This window comes from Homalodisca vitripennis, chromosome 5 (genome assembly GCF_021130785.1).
Source record: "Homalodisca vitripennis isolate AUS2020 chromosome 5, UT_GWSS_2.1, whole genome shotgun sequence".
NCBI classification, from domain to species: Eukaryota; Metazoa; Arthropoda; class Insecta; order Hemiptera; family Cicadellidae; genus Homalodisca; species Homalodisca vitripennis.
In genome coordinates this window covers 34,405,646-34,427,494 of record NC_060211.1, presented here as the reverse complement: position 1 = coordinate 34,427,494, position 21,849 = coordinate 34,405,646, and the positions used below count along the sequence as shown (strand labels likewise).

General features: G+C 31.8%; 1 protein-coding gene across 3 annotated transcripts in view; it reads left to right on the top strand.

The window, feature by feature from the left end:
* Nucleotides 1–21,849, top strand: part of LOC124361977 (fizzy-related protein homolog) — a 52,471-nt gene that overhangs the window by 17,250 nt on the left and 13,372 nt on the right. The window contains exons 1-8 of one of the 3 annotated variants that reach the window (XM_046816088.1): nt 289–308; nt 8,456–8,645; nt 10,753–10,947; nt 12,971–13,084; nt 15,093–15,281; nt 16,469–16,606; nt 19,548–19,736; nt 21,565–21,792. In XM_046816088.1, the coding sequence (XP_046672044.1) occupies nt 8,469–8,645; nt 10,753–10,947; nt 12,971–13,084; nt 15,093–15,281; nt 16,469–16,606; nt 19,548–19,736; nt 21,565–21,792 (1,230 nt within the window). In that variant the 5' untranslated portion in view covers nt 289–308; nt 8,456–8,468. Of the gene's footprint in view, nt 1–288; nt 309–5,907; nt 6,037–8,455; nt 8,646–10,752; nt 10,948–12,970; nt 13,085–15,092; nt 15,282–16,468; nt 16,607–19,547; nt 19,737–21,564; nt 21,793–21,849 lie in introns of those variants that run through there. The other 2 variants (XM_046816086.1, XM_046816085.1) reach the window with 2 other exon arrangements.

Below are 21,849 nucleotides of genomic sequence, written 5' to 3'. Positions count from 1 at the left end.
GGATTGTAATTAGTTATTTAATGCAGTAGTGTAAATTCCTTTGTAAGCTAAGACAGCACAAATTTACAGCTAGGGTAGGTCTGCAAGGTGTGTTATGATGTCAGTCCATGTCCATGTTATCTGATGGCAGAGTCCAAGTGGAGGCTTATCAGATCAGATAGTGAGCTTGAGTGACTCAGAAAGATGGTCAGTTCTACTCTAGTCCTAGCCAGGAAAGGACTGGTGCTGTGTAGTCTTCTGTGGTGTAGTGGTCTGTGGGTTGTTATTGTGTTGTTGTGATTTCCAAGCTGTGGCCTAAATTAATTACTGTAAGTTAATAATTAATTATAATCAAAGTATTAAATGGAAAATCTGTTTAATAATCATAGTATACAATTATGTCTTCCACGCTTAAAAGTAAAATATTTATTTCATATGACTTTATATAGTTCTTTTAAAATTTCTTACACATTTCATATTGTTCTTTTGGTTTTAAAAGCATTATCTTATATTGTTTTAAGCCTTAATGTAACATCAGGGGTTTTGTTACATTAGTTCAGTAGTCCCAACCAGCACTTCAAAAGATTGAAAATAGGGTAAAGGATTGAAGATAAATAAAATACAATATTCTGGAGTCATCAATATTTCTAAATAGTTATAAGACACATTCTCTGAAAATATGACAAATAAAAAAAACTTATAAATCCTTTATTACTTTACAAGAACGTTTATTACATACTTGTGTAGTACAAGAAAGTGTGTACAGCTACAGAACTTTACAGGAAGTTTATGCAATTGAAAAGTTATGTTTGTCATTTGTGTAACAATGCGTAAGGAAAAATGGTAAAAGATAAATTTATAATATTTAAAATCATATTAATATGAATTTTGACTTAAGGAAATTGCTTGTTTTTTTAAGATTTTGTATACACCAACTTTACAGAACTTGATCCCTTGAGTTGAACACCCCAATTGTATAGTTTTTTTTATATATATTATTGATAAAAGTGTGTATATATATATATATATATATATATATATATATATATATATATATTTATATATAATATTTATATATAATATTTATATATACAGTATATAAATCAAGGCTTATAGAAAGTATTCCACAGAGAGTGTGAATTCAGTAGTTTCTTAGACGTCACTTTATAAGACAAACTGATAATAGGTAAAAAATCAATCTACAACAGAGTTCACTCAGACCTGTTATATTTAGATTTATATTTACACCTGTTAAGTCAGAAAAATCTGGGAATTTATAAAAAGAAATAAAAAAAGTCAGTGAGCATATTTAAAAGATACAAAAAATCAGAGAAATAAGTACTGATAAAAATAAAAAACTGTAAAAAGTTAAGTGAATTCAATAACATTATTGATCACACTTTTGAAGTTTTGGGATAATAAAATTCAAAACTCGTTTAATTTAACAAGTTGAGGAATTTACTAAATTAGCAAAAATTCAGTTACTTTATTTTTATATATGAATCAGAAATTAATTGCAACATAACATTACATATTGTAGTAGATAAAATCTACAATAAACAGGTGACTCGTCAAAAATAAAAAAATATTCTTATCCTAAAAATAAAACCATTTTCAAACGTAATTAATAATAACACAGTGATCTGATCTGTTTAATACAGGATAAACTTCTAAAAATAAACAGGTGACTTCAGTTTTATTCATTATTATATGGACATTATTATCCTAAAATAAAAAAAAATTATATAATATAAAAACATGTAAAAATAACTATGATAGCATAAATACAGTGTATGTATATATCTTGCGAGAAAAGAAATAGCCAAAATACACTGACATTATCTCCATTAGAAAACTGACAATAATTTGCCAAAACACACAGAACTCATGAAAATAGAAAACACAGAACTCAGTTTTTTTTCATATGGTATTTCTAGTAATTTTCATTGACAATCCTAAAACTTTAGGTATTAGGATTGAAATCCCCCCACTGAAATTATAATATCATGGTCTGAAGAATTTTTGTGTGTTTTAAACTGAACGATTTCAGATTTTTTTGCTTTTTAAACATAACCGTTTTAAGTTACACCAATTATTCAATTTAGAGATAAGGAAAGACATTTTACAATGCAAATTGACAGTGTTTAGGTCTTTTACAATTGCAGTTGTATCATTAGCATACAATATTAAATATTCCTCTGTAATTACCTCTAGGCCATTTACATAAATTATAAATAATGTTGGGCCTAAAATGGATCCCTGAGGTCCTCACTTATGGACAGACTTTCAGTCAGATTCGTGTTTTCTACTGCCAATTTTAAGCAAAGTGTTTTTGTTTCCTTACTTGGAAATACAATTTAAACCAATTTAATTCTATTTTACTATAACATTTTAATTTTTTTAAACAATGTCATGTAGAACACAATCAAGTCCTAGATACAAAACATACTAGCAGTGGCCCACGACTCATTTAAGCCTTGAGAAACTTCATTTACCAAATGAGCAAGATCTGTCTGAATGGTATGTTCTTTCCTGAAACCAAACTGAATTTTATGAAATAAATCAAATTGTTCTATGTATGCAGTTAACTGAGAATTTTACTCCAACTAAAAATGTTTTCTGATCCACACGTTCATAAAACTTGATGCCATTGGATTTCTTTTTGGGAAAAATCCCTAAGGAAGTCTATATGCAGAGCAACTTGCAGTTTTGAAATTTTAGGATTTGTGTGATGCAGAGAAGGGGCCATATTGAAAACCTTTTATGAATTCAAACCTACTTTAAAATGTAATTTTCTCATTTACGTTCCTATTACATAAAACAATTAAAGTATTTATTATAATCTTTTTCAGTTATATTAAACTAAGTTACATTAAAACTTTAATTAGGTTTTTTAATTAATTTTATGTCATGAGTTTTATTTTGTATAAGATTATAAAATATGATGCAATTTGAAACTAACATGCTATTGTATTAATCAGTCACAAAAATATCAGTAACTATAACTTTTAGATGTGACCTTGTGACATAATTTCATTAAACAGCTGATTCCAACACTATTATGTGCAGTGAAATATCGATGAGGTTTACAAAACTTCTGAATAGTATAGTAAAAATTGATATAACTATACAAGAAAGAGGGGTTTATGAATTATTTGATGAAACCTACTAGGAAAGTATATCAGGAGAAATAATATGGTATTTTAGAAATCAGTAAAACATGTACTTTATTTTTATTAAGTAAAAAAATGGGACGTTGCAAAAGGTACCTTCTACCTATACCTCATGCTTGCTGGTCTTGAAAAATTGTTTATTGTAATATTTAAAAACTAGAAGAAATTTAATGTAAAAAAAGTTCTATTATAGGTACTAATAAGAGAGCTGACAGTTAAAAAATTTTGACCAAAAACAATTTTTTAAATGCAGTAATTAAATGATGCAATCAATTATTAACTTCTAACCATTGATGTGTTGGTTTTGTTATTATGCACAACTTTATCCATTTAATTTTTGCTGTTTTGCTGTATAGTTTCCAAGATCCTTTCAGTGTGCATATAATTTAAAACACACTGTATACATTTCAGGGTAGTTGAAATTATTGATTTCAAATGTCTACTATTCCTTGTGAAAATCCTGTTTGTATTTTCTTGCCTTCAGAAAAGTATTTTAAATTAATGTGACTATGAAATTAAAAAAAAAAAAAAAAAAAAAAAAAAACGTTTTAACTCAACTTGAACCCGTATATTCTTAAAGAAAACCGTTAAGTTTAGATTGTAATTTTTTACATTTAGAGGTCATTATAATTATTGATAAGTTGAATAGCCTCTAATAAACTATTACCCATTGATCACACAAAGCTAAATGTTATGATTTTCATGACAATCCTGAGTGATTTTTTTCTGTATTATATATTGAGAGTTTTAATTTTTTAGTGAGATGATGTAAAATCTTTTGTGAGCTAAGGTAATAAAAGATTTACAGTTAGGGTAGGTCTGCAAGGTTTGTTGTGATGTCTGTGTCAATGTTGTCTATTGGCAGAGTTCAGAGTCCAAGGTGGGGTTTATCAGATCAGATAGTGAAAGCTTGAGTGACTCGGTCAGTTGGTTTTACTCTTTTATTACCCAGGAAAGGACTGGTGCTGAGTAGTCTTCTCTGATTTGTAGTGATCTTCTAGTTGTGACTCAAATATGTTATTGTAGGCAATTATTATTAGATTCAAGAATTTCCTACGTAGGATATTTAAGTACTAAATAGTTTGGTAAACCTATTTTGCATTAATGTATATTCCAGTGTATTTTTTATAGTGATTAAGGTGTTATTTTTTAGAGCTTTAATTGCATAAAACTGAAATTTAAAAATAATGAGAAATAAATAAATAATCATTTAGAAATATTCAGAGTTGCTATGCTGAAAGGGGAAAAACTCACTGAATTGATTTCCTTCCTTCTGTTGAAAATGCTAAGCTTGAAAGTGGAAGGATCTTGGTCATGGTTAAAGTAGTGACTTGCCAAGCCGAACCCTGAATCTCAAAGCCTTTGAATCTGCTGCGAAATTCATGGATGAAATTTGATCGGCATCCTGCAATTTACCAACAAAACATGATTTTATTGCTCTATAAGTATGAAAACCGGTAGACAGATAACTTAATTAACAGATTATGTTATCAGTCTAATTATGTCATTTTACAGATATTTGAAAATTATATTTTACTTGCAGTTCTGTATTTATATACATGCATGACCATGGTCTGTGTCCGTTTGCGACAACCGCTGATCAGCAGTACACACTTTTCATGATCCTAAAACAAGTTTTTGTCGCGCTTTGTGTTTTAAATACCTTCAATAGATAACCAAATTAACAAATTTTGTAAGTAATATTTTGCTTACAATCCTGTTTTTATGTACAAGCATCGCTGCGATTCTGCTGTGGTGGACAGCAGCTGGTCAGCAGTACGCAAAATTACGTATCGCTAAAACGTGTTTTGTCATACTTTGTGTTTGAAAATCCGTGAATATTTAACCAAACTAAGAAAATATCTATATTTTCGTATACAATATTTTGCTTGCAATTATCATTTTCTATATTTAAGTTCATGTATTGCTACGAGTCAACTGCGTATTTCTCGAATGACAGGTGATCATTTTTAAGGCAGAAGACGAGTTACCAATCGAGAAAATGTATTTATTGTTATCAACTCTTTCTGATGTGGACTAAAATGACAGAGAATAACTTGTATCTACTTTTTATTTTAAAAGACTTCTTCTTGGGATAAAAAAAGAGAAATGACCATGGTGATTGCATGGGAACCTTTTTAAAAAAGTTGTTTTACTTATATTTTTAAACTTTCCATGTTCTAAAAATTAGCTTAAAATATTTTCTTGACAGTGAAACCTACAAAACAGAAAAACTACAACAAAAATCTATAAAAAATATGCAATTTTGTAACGTGACTGGTATGTCAAAGTGGATTAGGATATTTTCTGGACTATTTCACTTTTAAACTTTTAATGATGTGACTAATAGAAGTTACATAGCTCTAAGAAAACATAAAATTTTGTGTAAAATGTATTAGCTACTTATAGAAATTTAGCTTAAGGTTTTTCTGATATTATTCATTTGAAAAGTAGATGTTGTCATTAAGTTTAATAGCTACTAATTGGCAAACATTAAGGGACAATTAGTAATCACAAACAGCTATGCAGTAGTGCAGGTAGTTAAGTTTTGCTGCATTGTTCATAAACCCATAAATCCAAATGGGTTTTAGTTATTCAGTGAGAAAGATAAGAATTGTTGGTTGGCTAAGGCAGTAACAGATTTACAGCTTGGGTAGGTATGCAAGGTGTGGTATGATGCCTCTGTCATTGTTGTCTGATGGTAGAGTCCAGGGTCCAAGTAGAGGTTATCAGATCAGATAGTGAGCTTGAGTGACTCAGTCAGATGGTCAGTTCTACTCTAGTCTTAGTCAGGAAAGGACTGGTGCTGCAGTCTTCAAGGGTGTAGTGGTCTGTGGGTTGTTATTGAGTTGTGATCCCCAAATTGTGACTCAAATATATTATTGTAAGTCAATTATTATATTCAGGTACTTCTTACGAAGCATATTCAAAGTATTAAATAGTTTGGAAAACTTATCTTATATTAATGGGTATTTCCAGTGTATGGCATTCTAAAATGTAATATTAATTTTGTATGAATGAATGGAATTACTATTCTAAAATGTACTGAGGAATTATCTGTTCTTTTTTTTTTAAAGAAACTCACTTTTTGTGCTTTTAAGACAATGTGGCAGATTTTTTTTTGTTAGATTGATTCAGTAGTTACAATATTTTGTGATAAATTTTCTGAAGACAGGCAAATTGTAAGTAAGTTTAGACTACAGTTCGCAAAGAAGTGCTTGCAGTAAGTGTTTAATTTTGGTACTTTGTAACAAGGCTCTTGAAAAAAGAGCTGAATACTAGGTTAGAATGCTTTATAGTATTTATATAAATTATATGATTTTAAGTTACATATTTTTCAATAAAATATGGTTTAAGAAAATTATGTTTTTATTTTTAATTTAATAAAACGTATTGAATGTAATTTATTTCAGTTGTATATCTTCATAATGTTCATACTATACCAATTCTTTCTCAGCTGTTTTTACTATGAATTGATTTTAAAAGCTGAAATTATTACTTTAAATGTCTATTATTCCTTGTGAAATTATAAAATACATTATTATGGACCCAACATGTTCTTAAGATCATGTTGTTGTCACTCTGTACGTCCGTCTGTGCAATAACTCAAGATAGGTTCTAGTGATTTTAACTTGGTATACAGATTCCTCTTGATGGTGGGATCAAAAGGCAGCGGATGTTTTACTAAAAAGGTCAAAGGACTATCATGTACCTAGTTGGTGTGCTATGCATGCATTCAGCGGATAGGTGATGTTGCAGGCACGTTGTTTGTGAACATACGATCCCTGTTTCTTTCTTAAAATCATGTAATTGTATGCCCATTCGTTAATCAGTCTGTTTGTGTGTGCAATACCTCTTGATAAAAAAAATGTTCTGAAAAGTGACAACTCTACAATATTTTTAGAAGTAGTACTTCTTTGTTAACCTTGTATAAAAATTTTTATTTGCTAACATTTTTAACGAGGCAACAGTAAGAAAAACTTGAAACAGTAAAACTTTGACATTTTGGATCAGTCTATATACAAGAAGCTAAGTAAAAAAATTTCAAAATGATCAGTTAATAAAGAACTTTAAAAATGAGGTACGGTTCAGCCTGCCTTTATATTTGGAAATCTTTCAAAAATGACCCCTACACCTCCAAAATAGCCATTTTGGGGTACTTTTGATTGTTCAAATGATTTTTCCCAAATTCTTTTGAGTCTAAATAAGGGGATTTGCATTAAAACGAAGAATGCAGGTTTCTCGGTCCAGCCACTATATATCGCGTATAGGTCTTAAGTTATTTTTTTAAGTTAGTGATTACAAAAGTTATTGGTCTGTCTCACCCTGTATATTATATAAATCCAATTTTGTGCAGTATTATATGTTAAAAGTTCTTAAAAGGAAATAATGAAGCTTTATTTCTAACTGGTTTAGCAATCTTAATTTTTAGGCTTTTGCAGCCATAACTAACATTGTCTTAACTGATATCAGAGTCTTTAAGTTCACACCATGTTGAAACATTGCTTACACAATTAACTTGTTTAGATATTGTGGAGAGCTATCTTTTCAATCAACTAATATTAAACCAAAACCGCCTGTCTGTTGAACATTTATTAAATATCTGTTAACTGGTCTCAGTGTAACATCTGTTGACAGAGGATGGCTCTACACAGCAACGCTGAAATATTTAAAGATGTTAATTATATAAGAATGTTTTGACACATGTGGACTGGAAGACTTTAATTTTTATGCAATGTTATATTTTCAATATTTATGAATGTTCGTCGGTTTTTATGTTTTGTATTCATTGTACTTAATTTATTAAGTACCAGATTATAACACAAGCTAAGCTTGTTAGATATAACACGTATTTGGCTGTTGGGCATTAAATTATATGTTATAGAACTTTCTTTTACAAGTTTAGCTTATAAAACTGTACAACAAGTCTTGTGACATCGAACAGGAATCTGATAAAAATAACTTTATATTCATCAAAAACTTTTAATACAATTTATTTGATGTGCAATGTTTTTTACCTTTTTATCAGAATCCCTAATTCTATAAAAGAAATTACCAATGATAATATTTCACTGTATTATAACATATTGTGGTTATGTAATAATATTTTCTAATATCACTGCATTTGATTTTTCTTCGTCTTTTATTAAGTTTTTTTGTTAATGTAAGACAAAGACTACTTCACAGTTAATGAACATTGTGTTTAAATTTTTATTCAGTTTTGAAACAAACATAGTTGATCTAATTAATTTGCTATAGAGTGTTATACATACTCTCTCAATAGTAATGTTTTATTGTTGCAGATAAGTAACTAAGATGGATTCTGATTGTGAGATGAACCGACAATTCGCTAAGCGATTACGCAGACAACAGATGTGTTCACCAAAGTCTATTGTACTGCGGGAGACTGTCAACACCACACCGGTACAGACACGCGTAGACGAGGAGATGAGCTGTGATATCGAGCAACTTAAGCCCACCCAGGAGTCTCTGGTATGTGTGTGTGATTCACTCTTGATCACCCGGTAAATATTCAGGGAACGAGGTTGGATAGTATTGAATCTTTGAATTAAGCTTGTGCTTTAATGGACGTGTTAACATTGTTTTTTGGCTATTGTTATACATTAATTTTCCTACACCATTATTTAACCCTTATAACGTCAGTATATCTTTTCACGACTTCCAGCAAACAGCACAATATTAAAAAAAAAAAAAATTTTTAATGTGTAAAGTTCATTTTTATTTTTACTTTCTATAATTATGGTAAGTATAAAAAAGTAAAAATTTTAAAATTATCTTGTACGTACATATATTTATGGGACATTAAATTGTAGATATAAATAAAGTCAAAATAAAAGGCACACAAAATTTTATTAGCTAAACTATAAACATTACCAGACAATTATATAAATTACACTTGTGATAAATATCAAAAAGAAATGCATGATTGTAAACATGAAAACAGAAAACATGACGAAGGAAACCGACTCAGCGATGGTTAGACACGCACTACCTGAAGCCAAACTGCAAACAAAAGCGCGCGCGCTGTACGGCGTCTGTGCCGTGTGGCGGGGAGAGTGTCTTTCAAACAATGTAACGCGACAGCTATATTTTGACGCTTGACATAGGACAATAACCCACACACATGGTTGACACATACGGCGTCTGTGACGTTATAAGGGTTAATTCTGTGTTAGTAGCAAATTAAATCTATCTAAAAACAGCAAGACACAAACATTAGGCTACTGTAAACTACCTAAAAATTCAGTAGGTTATGTATAATAAATATAACATAACCATTCCTATTCCATAATTTAACAGCCTCCATCTTGAAACCTTATTTAAAGTCAATAAAAGTTCAACAATAAAAGGAAAACATACCTATTATTGAAACATCTAAACATTATATTTTATGTTTATATTAAAAATGATCAAATTAATAATTTTGCACAAATGCAATTGGCTGGCCTATTGAAATTTTATTGATTGAAACTACCTGATGAACTCATTCAGACTACATACAGATACTGTCTAGAATAAAGTTTAGTCATAATCATAAAAAATTACAGTAGTTATCATTTTTACAAGCCTGCATTATGTAGTATACATAAGCCTACACATACATACATGTCTATATGAATCTTAACATTTTGGATTGTGCTGGTTTTGAGTTCTACCAGTCTGCTTTTTAACCTTAGTCTGTTTATCCTCATGATCCCATTGGTTGTCCACTCTACAACAATGTTATCAAACAGAATAAGAATGGGTGTTGGTAAACCACAAGATGAACAGTACTGATAAAAAGTATTTCTTTCATTGACAGGATATGGACCTTTAGTATCCCTAACGCAGACCAGAAGTTGATGCATTAAACTGTGCTCTCACCAGCTCTTCCTAATTGGCTGAGCTTTAGCAAAGCCATCACTCGTGGGACTGGAAAAATTTTATTTCTCTCTGTCTTTCCACTAGATATCTTGAAAACAAACTGCCCTGTAGATTTAAAGATTGTATGGTTTCATTTCTAAATGAGGAACACTGAGTTCAATGATGGTGCATGTCACTCTGTGGAATTTGGCTGAGCATTAACGAATATTTTTATATTGGTCTTATAGGTAAGCATGATATCAATAAGAAAATAGCACAATAATTATTTTGTAAACAACAAACTCAATACACCCCAATAACAACATAAAACATGTGACATATTAACTATTCCAATACACACATCATTTTATAGTGATTTAATTTGTACACTTTTATTATTTAAACACTGATATGAAACAATTTAATGAATGTATCATGAAGCAACATATGTTGCGAAATATTTCATATGTAAACTTTAAATATAGCGTGAAACTTCATTTGTACAGGAATGAGTTCAAAGGCACGTCAACTTCTTTTTTGTATGATGTTTTTTTCCATTTGTTTATCCGCAGGATATCTTGAGAGTGAAGTGAGCTATGGATTTTATATTTTGCATGCAACCTCAACAAAGCCTGTATGACACGTTTTGTGTTGTACTTTTACTTAGTTTTATAAGATAAGCCATTATTTTAAAAAATTTGTTACGTTTTTCCAATTTTGGGGTTGTTTTGTACAGGAGTTGTCCGCAAGGAAGTCACATGTACAACGCTGGCTGTTCCCACCCAATGAGGACACACCACCCCCCAGCCAGGAGGAGAAGCAGCTTATAGACGTCGATGTGGAGAACCAGACAGATGACCACTTCATCTCTCCCTGTGTTACACCTCAGAAACTACCCATCCTGGAGGAGAGGCTACGCACACCCGTAGTTGTGAGTAGTGTCTTAAACCACTTATTAGTTTACCATTAATTGTGTTTTTTGTAGATACAGATGTAACTTTAATTTGTAATAACACTGCTGGTTTTGTTCCTCAACTTGAGGTATTATTATCTTTCATTCAGAAATCAGAAAACTTTATTCAATTTCATCAAGAAAAGAATAGGTGTCAAAGTATTACAATATGAAATAATTTACATTACATGTCATGTTTTAATGAAAACTGTTTATTGAAGTCTTGAACTCGTCAAGGGTGTAGATGGATCTGTCTTTTAGCCAATTTAGCAGTCTTCTTTTTAAGGTTTTGGTGTCACAATTTTTGAAGTCTTGAGGAAGTAAGTTGAACAGCTTTGCCCCAGCGTAGCAAGGTTTCTTGGAGAAAAGTGCTGTCCTGTGTATCGGTAGGGAGAAGTCATTACCATGTCGCGTGTGATGATCATGGACAGCACTCATTCTGGGCAAGTTCCCACGTGAGGCTGCGTGATTGATGACCTCGATGATGTAGATGGACACCACTGTGAGAATTCCAAGAGACTTGAAGGCTTCTCTACAGCTATCCCGAGGTTGAAGACCAGCCATGACCCGAACAGCACGCTTCTGTGCAATAAGGACTCGTTCAAGGTTGTCCATTGTAGAGCCTCCCCAGAGGATTATCCTATAACGAAGGTGGGATACAAAGATGGCATGATATGCAGTTTTTGTTGCAGTTGATGTGGCTACTGCCTTGATTCTCTTCAATGCAAAAACTGCAGAATTGAGTCTAGAGCATAACTGATCCACATGATCTTTCCAGGAAAGACATTCGTCCAGTATAACACCCAAATGTTTGGTTGTCCCAACCCGTTGTAAGTCTGGAGGCTCAGTCAACTCATCTTTCAGCCTTCCCAGTGCTAGGAGTTTTGTCTTAGAGGAGTTAAAAACAAGATCATTGCTATCACAGTACTGTTGTGCCATGCTCACTGAAATATAGGTGTTAATATCTAAGAGCTCAGAAGAGTTACTGCCAGTCAACAGGACAGTGTCATCAGCAAACATGATTGGATAACATTGATTTTCGAGGTATTTTGGCAAATCTGAAGTGAAAAGTACAAACAAGACCGGGCCCAAAACCGAACCTTGAGGGACACCTCGTTTGACCATTTGTGGTTTGGACCTTACAGTTCTCTCAAATCCACATTTTAATTATTGTATTTACTAGATTGATTGTTTCTATTTGGGGGAATGAGGGTGGTTACAATCTGGTTTTATTACTGAATGTACACGTGATACCAAAAGTGCACTTGACAATAACATCATTTGCTTTTTTGTGTAATTTAAAATTACTTATACAGCGGTTCTTAAAAATGTCAAAATGTCCTATTCTTGAAACTTTAATTGGTTGTAACTCTTAAACAAGACATTTAAACAGAAAATTTCCAAGAATAAACGTTTTAAAATATTGTTTAATCTCCAAAATTGTGTCCAGTAACTGAGGTTTGGGAGGGTTTGTCCTTTTGGCTTTTATATTTTGAGTATTTTAGCACATTGAACAATAAACTATTCAGTTCAGTCTATTAGTGCATAACAACTTCTCTGTACCAGATTTCTTTCTTTAAACCAAGGCGATCACTATAGATTTAACTTTTATATTCAAGTTAAAGAGGAAGTATACTTTTAGAGTCACACTGCATGTAATGGAGGCTTTGCTGGCAAAATATTTTTCTATTAGATAGGATAATTATTTGATCAGTGAGTCATTATTATGTATCTCAGGTTTTCCCTTTCACTCATCCTCGTGGGGTTAAAGAGGGTTTTATGTATTACAAGTAGATTTGAGTAATTATTTTTATCATTACGTATTAAAAGAATTTTTAGATTTTAAAATCATGGTATCTCAATGTCTGTGTTACCCCTTAACTCATGAATCCTACTGTAGTTTAATATATTTTTTTATATATGTAAATAGACTATATGGAATTTATATAGAGATAAAATATTATCATAACAGTTGAATTATAAAAGGCAGAATATGTTACAGGCACCACCACCATTATTCAAGATGAATGGAGGGAACTCTGTGAATCTATCAGCGGACAGGTATATTCCTGCCCGGTCTCCTAGCAACTGGCACACTCGTTTCTCCATGATACCGGTGAGTACCAGAAGTGTGAGTTGAGTTGTAACGTTATATCTCAATTATCTGTCTGTTTTTATGTGACAATAATGTTATAGCACCTTAAGTGCTGTAGGCATGTATCTACGACATGTATGGCCAAGAATCAGGTTTAGGCAGGTGACATAAAAATACACTTAGTGTTTTTGCGGTAAAATTGAAGGTCGTATTATCGTGCTAGATGTATGAGGTGATACTGAGATGAAGAGGCTTCACGCACCAACTCGCCCTTTGTTAATGGGCAGGATAGGGGTGAGGAGGGAGAAGAGATTGTTTCTCCACTCCCGCCTTACACCGTCTGCTACTGTCGTTACATTCTCTGCTAATGTGAGAGAATTATATTTATCCTTACCAGTGATGATGAATCAGTGGAGTTGACATCGGTCAATGAAGCTGGAGTTTTAGATAAAGTCAGAAGTAACAATGATAGTGAGCCTATATGTCTATCTTAGCCAAGCACATACTGGTAAAAGGAGTAGGTAAAAAAAATAACTAGTAAATGACAAAAGACTTAAAAAATAAAGATGTTTCCTCCCAAAAATAGATATAATACTAAAACCAGTAGCAATCAGAATAAAAACAAAAAACAACTTATAAGTATTGACACTTTTAACCAAATACGGTTTTTATTCCAAACATTTTTCCTTTTAATGATTCCCAAAGTGGAGTTTTTTTATTCTGAAACTTATCCTGACTCATGCCCTGAGGAATTTTGTTTTCAGAAAATGCTAACAGATGAGATCATTGATTAAGCCAGCCAGCACTTAAAGTAAGGGGTTATATAACATTTGGTCTTTGTTCTTCGATTCAAGTGATATGACAAGTGTCTGCTGTCCACTCACTAAAACTATTACAATCTCAGATTACCGCACTGTTATGACAACAATAAGTATGATTTTTATTGTTGTATTTGTGTTCAAATTTTAAAAACTGAATATAACCAAATTATGAAACTATTAAATTATAATAATGAATGTAAGGGGGAAGTGAACTTTTGTCGATGAATAACAGTAATATTCATTTAAATTACTTTTAATAAATACCATGTAGGAAACATATGTTTTTAACCCTTTTAGTGTCAAATATGAGCTTTAGAATTTTGGTACTTATTTCACATAGTGAAACACTAATCGGAACACACTAGTGGTATCGTTATTTTGTCTGATTTCAGGTTTTCTTGTAGAGTATTTAGTTTTGCTCTTTAGTTGACAGCATCTCTGTAGCGGATTTATGCAAACTAGTTTTTATTTTTGTAACTCATCAAATGACAGCTGACGTCATTTGACTTTGTTAATAAACGTGAAAAGGAAATTTCAATACTTATTTTATAAGTACCTCTAGCCTCTAAATGTAGTTTGTTCTATGAGTATTACAGATTTCTGATGAAGTAGACTTACTTCTTACAGTAAATTCTTTCATTCAAAAAATTTAAAAATGTGGCACAAGAATATATAAACTGTATTATTGAAAAAAGTAACTACAGTTTATATTTCACGACATTTGTACATATTATATTCAACTCAATACCTGAACAAGGCGTATCTAACTGTATTCCAAAAAGTGATATAATTGATGCAATTAATAAATAACATATTATTATCTTAATTCTTATAATACTAGGTACAAGAAATGTATTTTTTAAGCATGTGCACTTATGGAGGCTTTGATCCCTTAAATATGTTTTTAATTGTGCATTTCTTAAAACTTTTAACATATACAAATACATTTATTATATATTTTTTCAATAACTGAATGTCCAAAGGAACCAGAATATACACAATTATATACACTTATTGTTGGTATACATATTTATTTACTGCTCATAAAACGCTAATGTGCAAAATAATGCCCTATTCAGTTAAAAATGCCTGGGTCAAGAGGGGTAGCTACCACTGTGAAGAGCTTACAATTCAAAGGGTTAATCCTCTTTTTTGATTGTTTACTATATATATATATATATAATGAAATATCTTTACCATATTTGTAGGATGGGCGGAATCTGGGCTCTTCGTCCAAGAAGTCACGGGAGGCAACAGGAGGTGAAGGTGGCAGAGATAGCCTGGCCTACAGTTGCTTACTGCGCAATGAGCTGCTGGGAGCCAATATCGGGGCAGTCAAGGGTCCCTGTGATGAGCGCCGGGCCGTTCACTCTCCAGAGCGGAAAAACTTCTTCCATGTAAGTTATAACACTGTTTTACTCTACAAGCTGTCATGAAATATATTATGTTTCTATTGATAAAACAAGCAACTCACATAAAATCGTATTGTTATCACTGAATCAAAAGCTCTTACATTCTAGATGTGCCTTTTGTGAATTTGAAATACAATTAACTGTGGGGCTCTGCCCCTCTGGCATTCAAATTATGAGATTTTTCTATAGTTTAAAACATCTGATAACTAAAAAAAAGTGTTGCTCAGATAGTTTTTCTAGATTAACAAGCAGAAACTTAATATTAGCTGATTGGTTTAAAATCCGCTAACCAACTTATCACTTTATAAGTTGCAGTGAAAAGTTGGTTTGGGGAGGATGACTGAAGGGGAAGGGGCAAAGGCCTCAAGCATTATCCTGTGGGTGTCTGTCTGTCCATCCGTCTGTTTAGTTCTTTTCTTACTTCCCTACATCCACAGTAAAGAATGTTAATTGATTGTGTCACTTTTATAACTTTATGGTGTATTTTCTTCTTGACCATTACAATCTTAATCTTTCTTTTATTAAATTTTTGTCAAATTCTAGTAATTTATTTTTTACATGTTTTTTTATCTTGAACATTTTGAAACATCACATTTCCCAAAGAGACTTAACTTAAATTAATTCTTTCATGCACAGGTGTGATTCATCTATGTGAGAAAATATTTCTATACACATTTAGAGTACTATTATTAATATATAAACTCCTTTTTTTTACAAAGTTATGATTATTTAAAAATAGTAAAGTAATTATCTAATATAGATGGACTATTGTGCTCCTATGTTATCTGTTTGTAAATTTTGATGAGCATAATTTGATTTAATTTTGTATTCAACTTATTTTTTATGATGGTCCAGACTATAATACAGGCTGGAGTCCTAATATTGTGTTGTACAATGACATACATACTGTGTAACCTTTATACAACAAAAGAGTTTATAGCAGAAAATTAATAACAGATGATTAGTACGCGAGGACTGTACGGCCGGCCAGATAGTGTGACATAGCAACTGGTGATGAGGGGCAGCATTCCAGCCTGTGTGATAGTCTAGCCTTGTTTACACCTGTATTATTTATTTCTATATCTTACAAGAACAGATGTTTTTTCAAATCTATAGCTGTATTCTATTAATTTGCTTACAACAAAGTGTCACAACTCGTGATTATGTTCCAGTATTCTTCACCAATAGAGAATGAACAGAACATAGAGTCTATTGCCCCCTACTCCCTCTCACCTGTCGGACCTAAGAGTCAGAAGCTGCTACGGTCTCCTCGCAAGGCAACAAGAAAAATATCCAGGATACCCTTTAAGGTATTTATTTATACTTAATCTATTTTAAGTAATTAATACATTTTTAGACTAGCTATTTATGATAGTCTCCTCACGAAATACTATTACACTTCCACTAATACATTACACTAATTAATTGTATCATTGTACTGTTCTTAATTATTAGATGCTTTTAAAGACTTTAATTAGTATTGAACAATAATTTGTCTTATTGCTCAAAATTAAACTAATTTAAATTATATCATTTGATATGAATTGCCTGAATAGTTAATGAAAAAACAATTTTTCCTGATTCATTCAAATTATTTGCAAAAAAGCTGTCAATAGTGAAATAGTTTAAGAATTAGATCAATCCCTAAATGGATAGATATTTTTAATTTGTTATACTATTACAATATTAAACTGTAAATACGTTTTTACATTAAAAATATTCATTTCTGAGAGAATTTCTGTTACTCAAGAAAATAATAACTCTGTACATTGTTTATTCATTTGAGCCCCACTATTTTGTGCCTTTATAATTTGCTCTGTAAAATTATTTTATACTTTTCACTTCACCAACCATGTTCTTGTCTCTAACAGTAAAGCTGGGATTAATAATCTGTTAGCATCATTTTATTATCCATAACTGTAAATTACGTTTTACTGTCCAGCACTGGTTGCGACAGAGTTTGTGAGAACTCTTGCCAGTGTAAGTGCAGGCTGAGGTTTCACAATCAAACTTTTATTACTACTAGTAAACTATATAATATTATATTTTTCTTGTCTTCTTTTGTTTGGCATTATGGAGATAACCATAAGCTCTAATTAATTTATAAATTAAAAATCAGAAATGGGAATAATTTTTTTATAATTCTGTAATTTTATTGTTACCATTATATTGAATCTAAATCGTATTTAAATTTTAATTGATAAATAATAATCATCCTAATCTGATTTACTGTATATAAAAAGTTATTGTACAGTACAACCTTGTTTATCCAAATTAATCTGAACCGAATAAATACAAATCCAAATAAAACTGAAATACAGTGGATTATAGATAACGAAGAACTTTTTTATTTGTTACAAATATAACAGCAAAAGAGTCAATTTATTTTTTTAATATTAATTATAGAGAAAAAAATATAAATAAATGTATACAGTTCTGTAAAAACTCAGTCTATTTAGATGAACTTTGGTACACTGCTTCTGGAAATATTATCATACAGACGTTTCAAGGCCATAATTTCAGCTCTCAAAGGCCGGACTGTCACTCAAAATAACCATCAGTCAGTCTAGATGTGCCTTGGCACAAGAATGAGTAATGACATCTTCTGATTCTTCATTATCAGAGTTGTTTTCACTGTCCCCTCACCATTAAAGAACTAGCTGTTGGTACAATTCCAGTGTCAGTCATCGCACGAATGTTATTGTCGATCTGACGCTAATCATTTGCATATTCTATATTTACAATTAGCAACCTCTTGAACGCCTACTGCAACATAAAAATTTGTATTTACATTGTATGCATTATTTTGAAGTCCGATTGTGTGTTAATAAAAAAAATTTATAACGGAAATTCGACAAAAATATTTAATTCTTCAAAAACTGGACTCTAGTCTGTAAAACTAATCCAAATAACCCGAGATCCGGATAAATATACTCCAAAAAATAAGATATTACTTTATGTTCATATATATTTTGTATATGCAGAAATGTATAGAAATTATTCTGCCATATGAATGGAATTCTGCCTGGACAAGCTGTTCGTTCAGTGCCATCTTGATAGTACAGCTACAGTACATGTACAGCTTGTGTCCCACTCGTTTTCCCTCATATGTAATGATTTCCTCCCATGCATGATGGTTTTCTCAAATACTATAAAAGATTGTGTGGCAAGATGGATAATACACTTTTATTTTATATATTTAGTTGCCAACATTTGTGTTATCAAACTGGAAGATATTAGATCCCTCCTTGAATCGTTTGATATAGAAATCTATAATTGGAAGGGATTTTTTATTTTTAGTTTGGTCATAAAATATCTTAGCCTCCTTTTTTAGAACAAGTTGATGGATTGTAGAATGTGGAAGTATGTGAGGACAAATTATTCATGTCCTTATTTTATTTTATTGGTCCCATTTCTCCAGTCTAGGTTGAATTGTTCAGGTTGACTAAAAAGGATATTGCTACTTGCTGATGCTGGAAACATCTTGCTGTTGTTTGGCCTCTAATTCAAACAATTTTGTTATAAGCGAATAAGTCATTGAAGTGGAGAATTTTCATATACAACACAACATTAATGATGATTCGGATAGTCTTTGAGAGGGAGTTGTGTGTGAATGGTTGATGCACATTCCAGGAAGTTGTGAGGACTTTTTTTCTTTCTTCCTTGGTTCACTTGCTAGAACCATGCTGCTTTTGTTACTTTATTTCTGTTCCTTGTTCAGATCTTTCAGCTTGTATTTGTTATTTTTTCCATGTTTAATGTTCATTAGAAGTCTGTTAATTTATCTATAATTTGCTGGTATGTCCGTAGCAAATTCTAACAGCACCTTCAAGTATGTTTGACTTGGTACTCATTCCTATACATTATTGAATTTTATCAGTATAGTTAATAATAGTTGATTTACCAGATTATTTTGTTGGTAATTTTTCATTTCCTTTTATTAGGTATCACACCTTAACACAGAAGCTATTATAAATATTGTAAATCAAACCATTACAAAGTTCAGAAACAAATCTTACTTTCTTGATGTTTATTTGTGCCCTATGTAATAATTTCATCTGTTTTTCATTTCAGGTAGGAAGAAATGAAAGAGTTAAAACATGTGCTGCATAAAAATATTTTAGTTATCCTTATAAATACTTTACACTACTGTAGTAGAAATAAATAAACTACTCTAGGTTATTTCTGGAAAAGTTCATCCTTCAGTATTACTCATACATATATTCTGAAATGTTGCACTCGTGTTGGCAGGTTTTAGATGCACCGGAACTACAGGATGACTTCTACCTGAATCTTGTGGACTGGTCGTCTCAGAACGTTCTAAGTGTGGGGCTCGGCAGCTGTGTGTACCTGTGGTCTGCCTGCACCAGCCAGGTCACCCGACTCTGCGACCTGACCAGCGACAACAATAGTGTCACTTCTGTCGCTTGGAGCGAGCGGGTACACCACTTATACATTTACTATAGAAATACACTTGGAATTGTTGTTTATGTGTTGGCTTACACCACTTCCACCAATAGTGTATGGTCTCCAGTCGGAGTAACCTGATTTACTTTTCTGATGTCCCCTATCTACTCCCACAGGTAGATATGTGAATATTATGTGGAGATTATCACTTTTGAGTAAATATAGGTACTCTGACTTGAAGAAAGGTATTGTATCTGAAAGTGATGGGGTGAGTAAAATGTATGTACTCTGACTTGAAGAAAGGTATTCTATCTGAAAGTGATGGGGTAAGCCAAACACAAGACTTTTGTAATGTAACTGCAAAAACTCTATGTAAAACCTACTTTTAACTTTATATAGAGTTCTTTCTCAGGGTATTATTAAATTATATTTGTTATAATATAGCTGTTTTTGTTTTTTTTTGTATGCTTATTTTAGATTTTTATAAAAATTAACCTGTATCTGATCTTGTTTATATTTAGTCAGTCAATGAACAACGGTAATGATTTATTGAAGTATTTTTAATACCTACTTTAAATTATGTCCTTGTGGAAAAACCTCAAATGAAAAATACCAATTGTTCACAAGTAAGTATTATTTATCCAGTTAAAACAGGCTACTTTTGAAAAAGAATGTTCAGAAAATTTGTTTTACCCATGAACCCCCAACCTCATTCCATTTATATATATTATACTGTGTAATTTAACCCAAGGACTATTAACTAAATTACCCCTATTGGTTGGCCGCTTTTCCAGGTTTTGCAAGGGTATTTTATCAAAAATAAAAGAAATACTATAAGTTATTTGATTATGCATTGCCACACATAATTTTTTTCATAAAGTCTGTATTTCTTACTGTGCATTCCCATGAAAGAGAAATACTTTTCAAAGCATGTTTATACCACTTGAATAAGTAATAACTTAAAATAATATTACATACTTGCAACAAGAAACGTAAACAAACAAACTAACCAATACGTAAACAACAGCATAGAATGAAAATGAAATGCAATCCGACTTGTATCAAAGATAGAAAAGTATCATACTTCATACTAATCTATACATTGATTTATGCACATCCAATGCTACCATTACTTTTGTAAAAAGTATTATAGTTACTTTATAAAAAGGCTTTCTTGTGGCAATGTTTGATTATCACTGTGACGGTCACCAGTTGTTGAGAGATCTCCAGTGATCATCATCAGTACCTCAGTTAAAAAAGCACAAAGTATTCATAAAAAATTTTAAATTATGTACTTTTTGAAAAAATCAATCAAAATCCTTCTACGTGTTTTGACAAAACATAACACATGTTGCGTTATATATCACTGGAAAGAGCATCAATACGCTGAAATATGACTCCACTCCAGGCTTTCTATGTCAATTAGGAGAGCTCCTGGACCAATAATTTCAGAAATGTGTTGGCAAGAATATGGAGGAGCCTGATGCAGTCAAAATTATAAACATTTAGGTAATAGAATTCACTTAGTGATTCCCACTCAACTTTCCATGTCTTCGGTGAGTTTAAGAAAATTTAACATAATCGTATTTTTGAAATAGTTTGTGATAAAAATTTAACATTTGGTATTGTTCATTGGCCCAGCACTCATTTTAAGTATACCAAACTTAAAATGATAAAACTTTTAAGTATTCTATACTGAGCATGGCTCAACATATTACTAAAATTAAATAACGTACAATACAACTAACAGAAATTGTTGAAAATCTATGATTCTGTACAATTTCATTCCAAAAGTCAAATAAATAAATGTTGTTATTTGTCCATCCCGGTAGACGCTACAAGTTGAATATCTTTGTGGCAGGGTAACTACTTGGCAGTGGGGACACACAACGGCTACGTGCAGGTGTGGGACGTGTCACTCTCCAAGCAGATCAATGTGTTGAACGGTCACTCAGCACGTGTGGGTGCGCTGGCGTGGAACGGCGACATGCTGAGCTCGGGTAGCCGTGATCGCATGATCCTGCAACGTGACGTGCGTGTACCTGCCCAGTCTAGTGGTGACAGACGATTGGTGGGGCACCGACAGGAGGTGAGCTTTAAAACACTGGCCTATAAAGATATAGTGGTACGATAAATAATTTGGTAA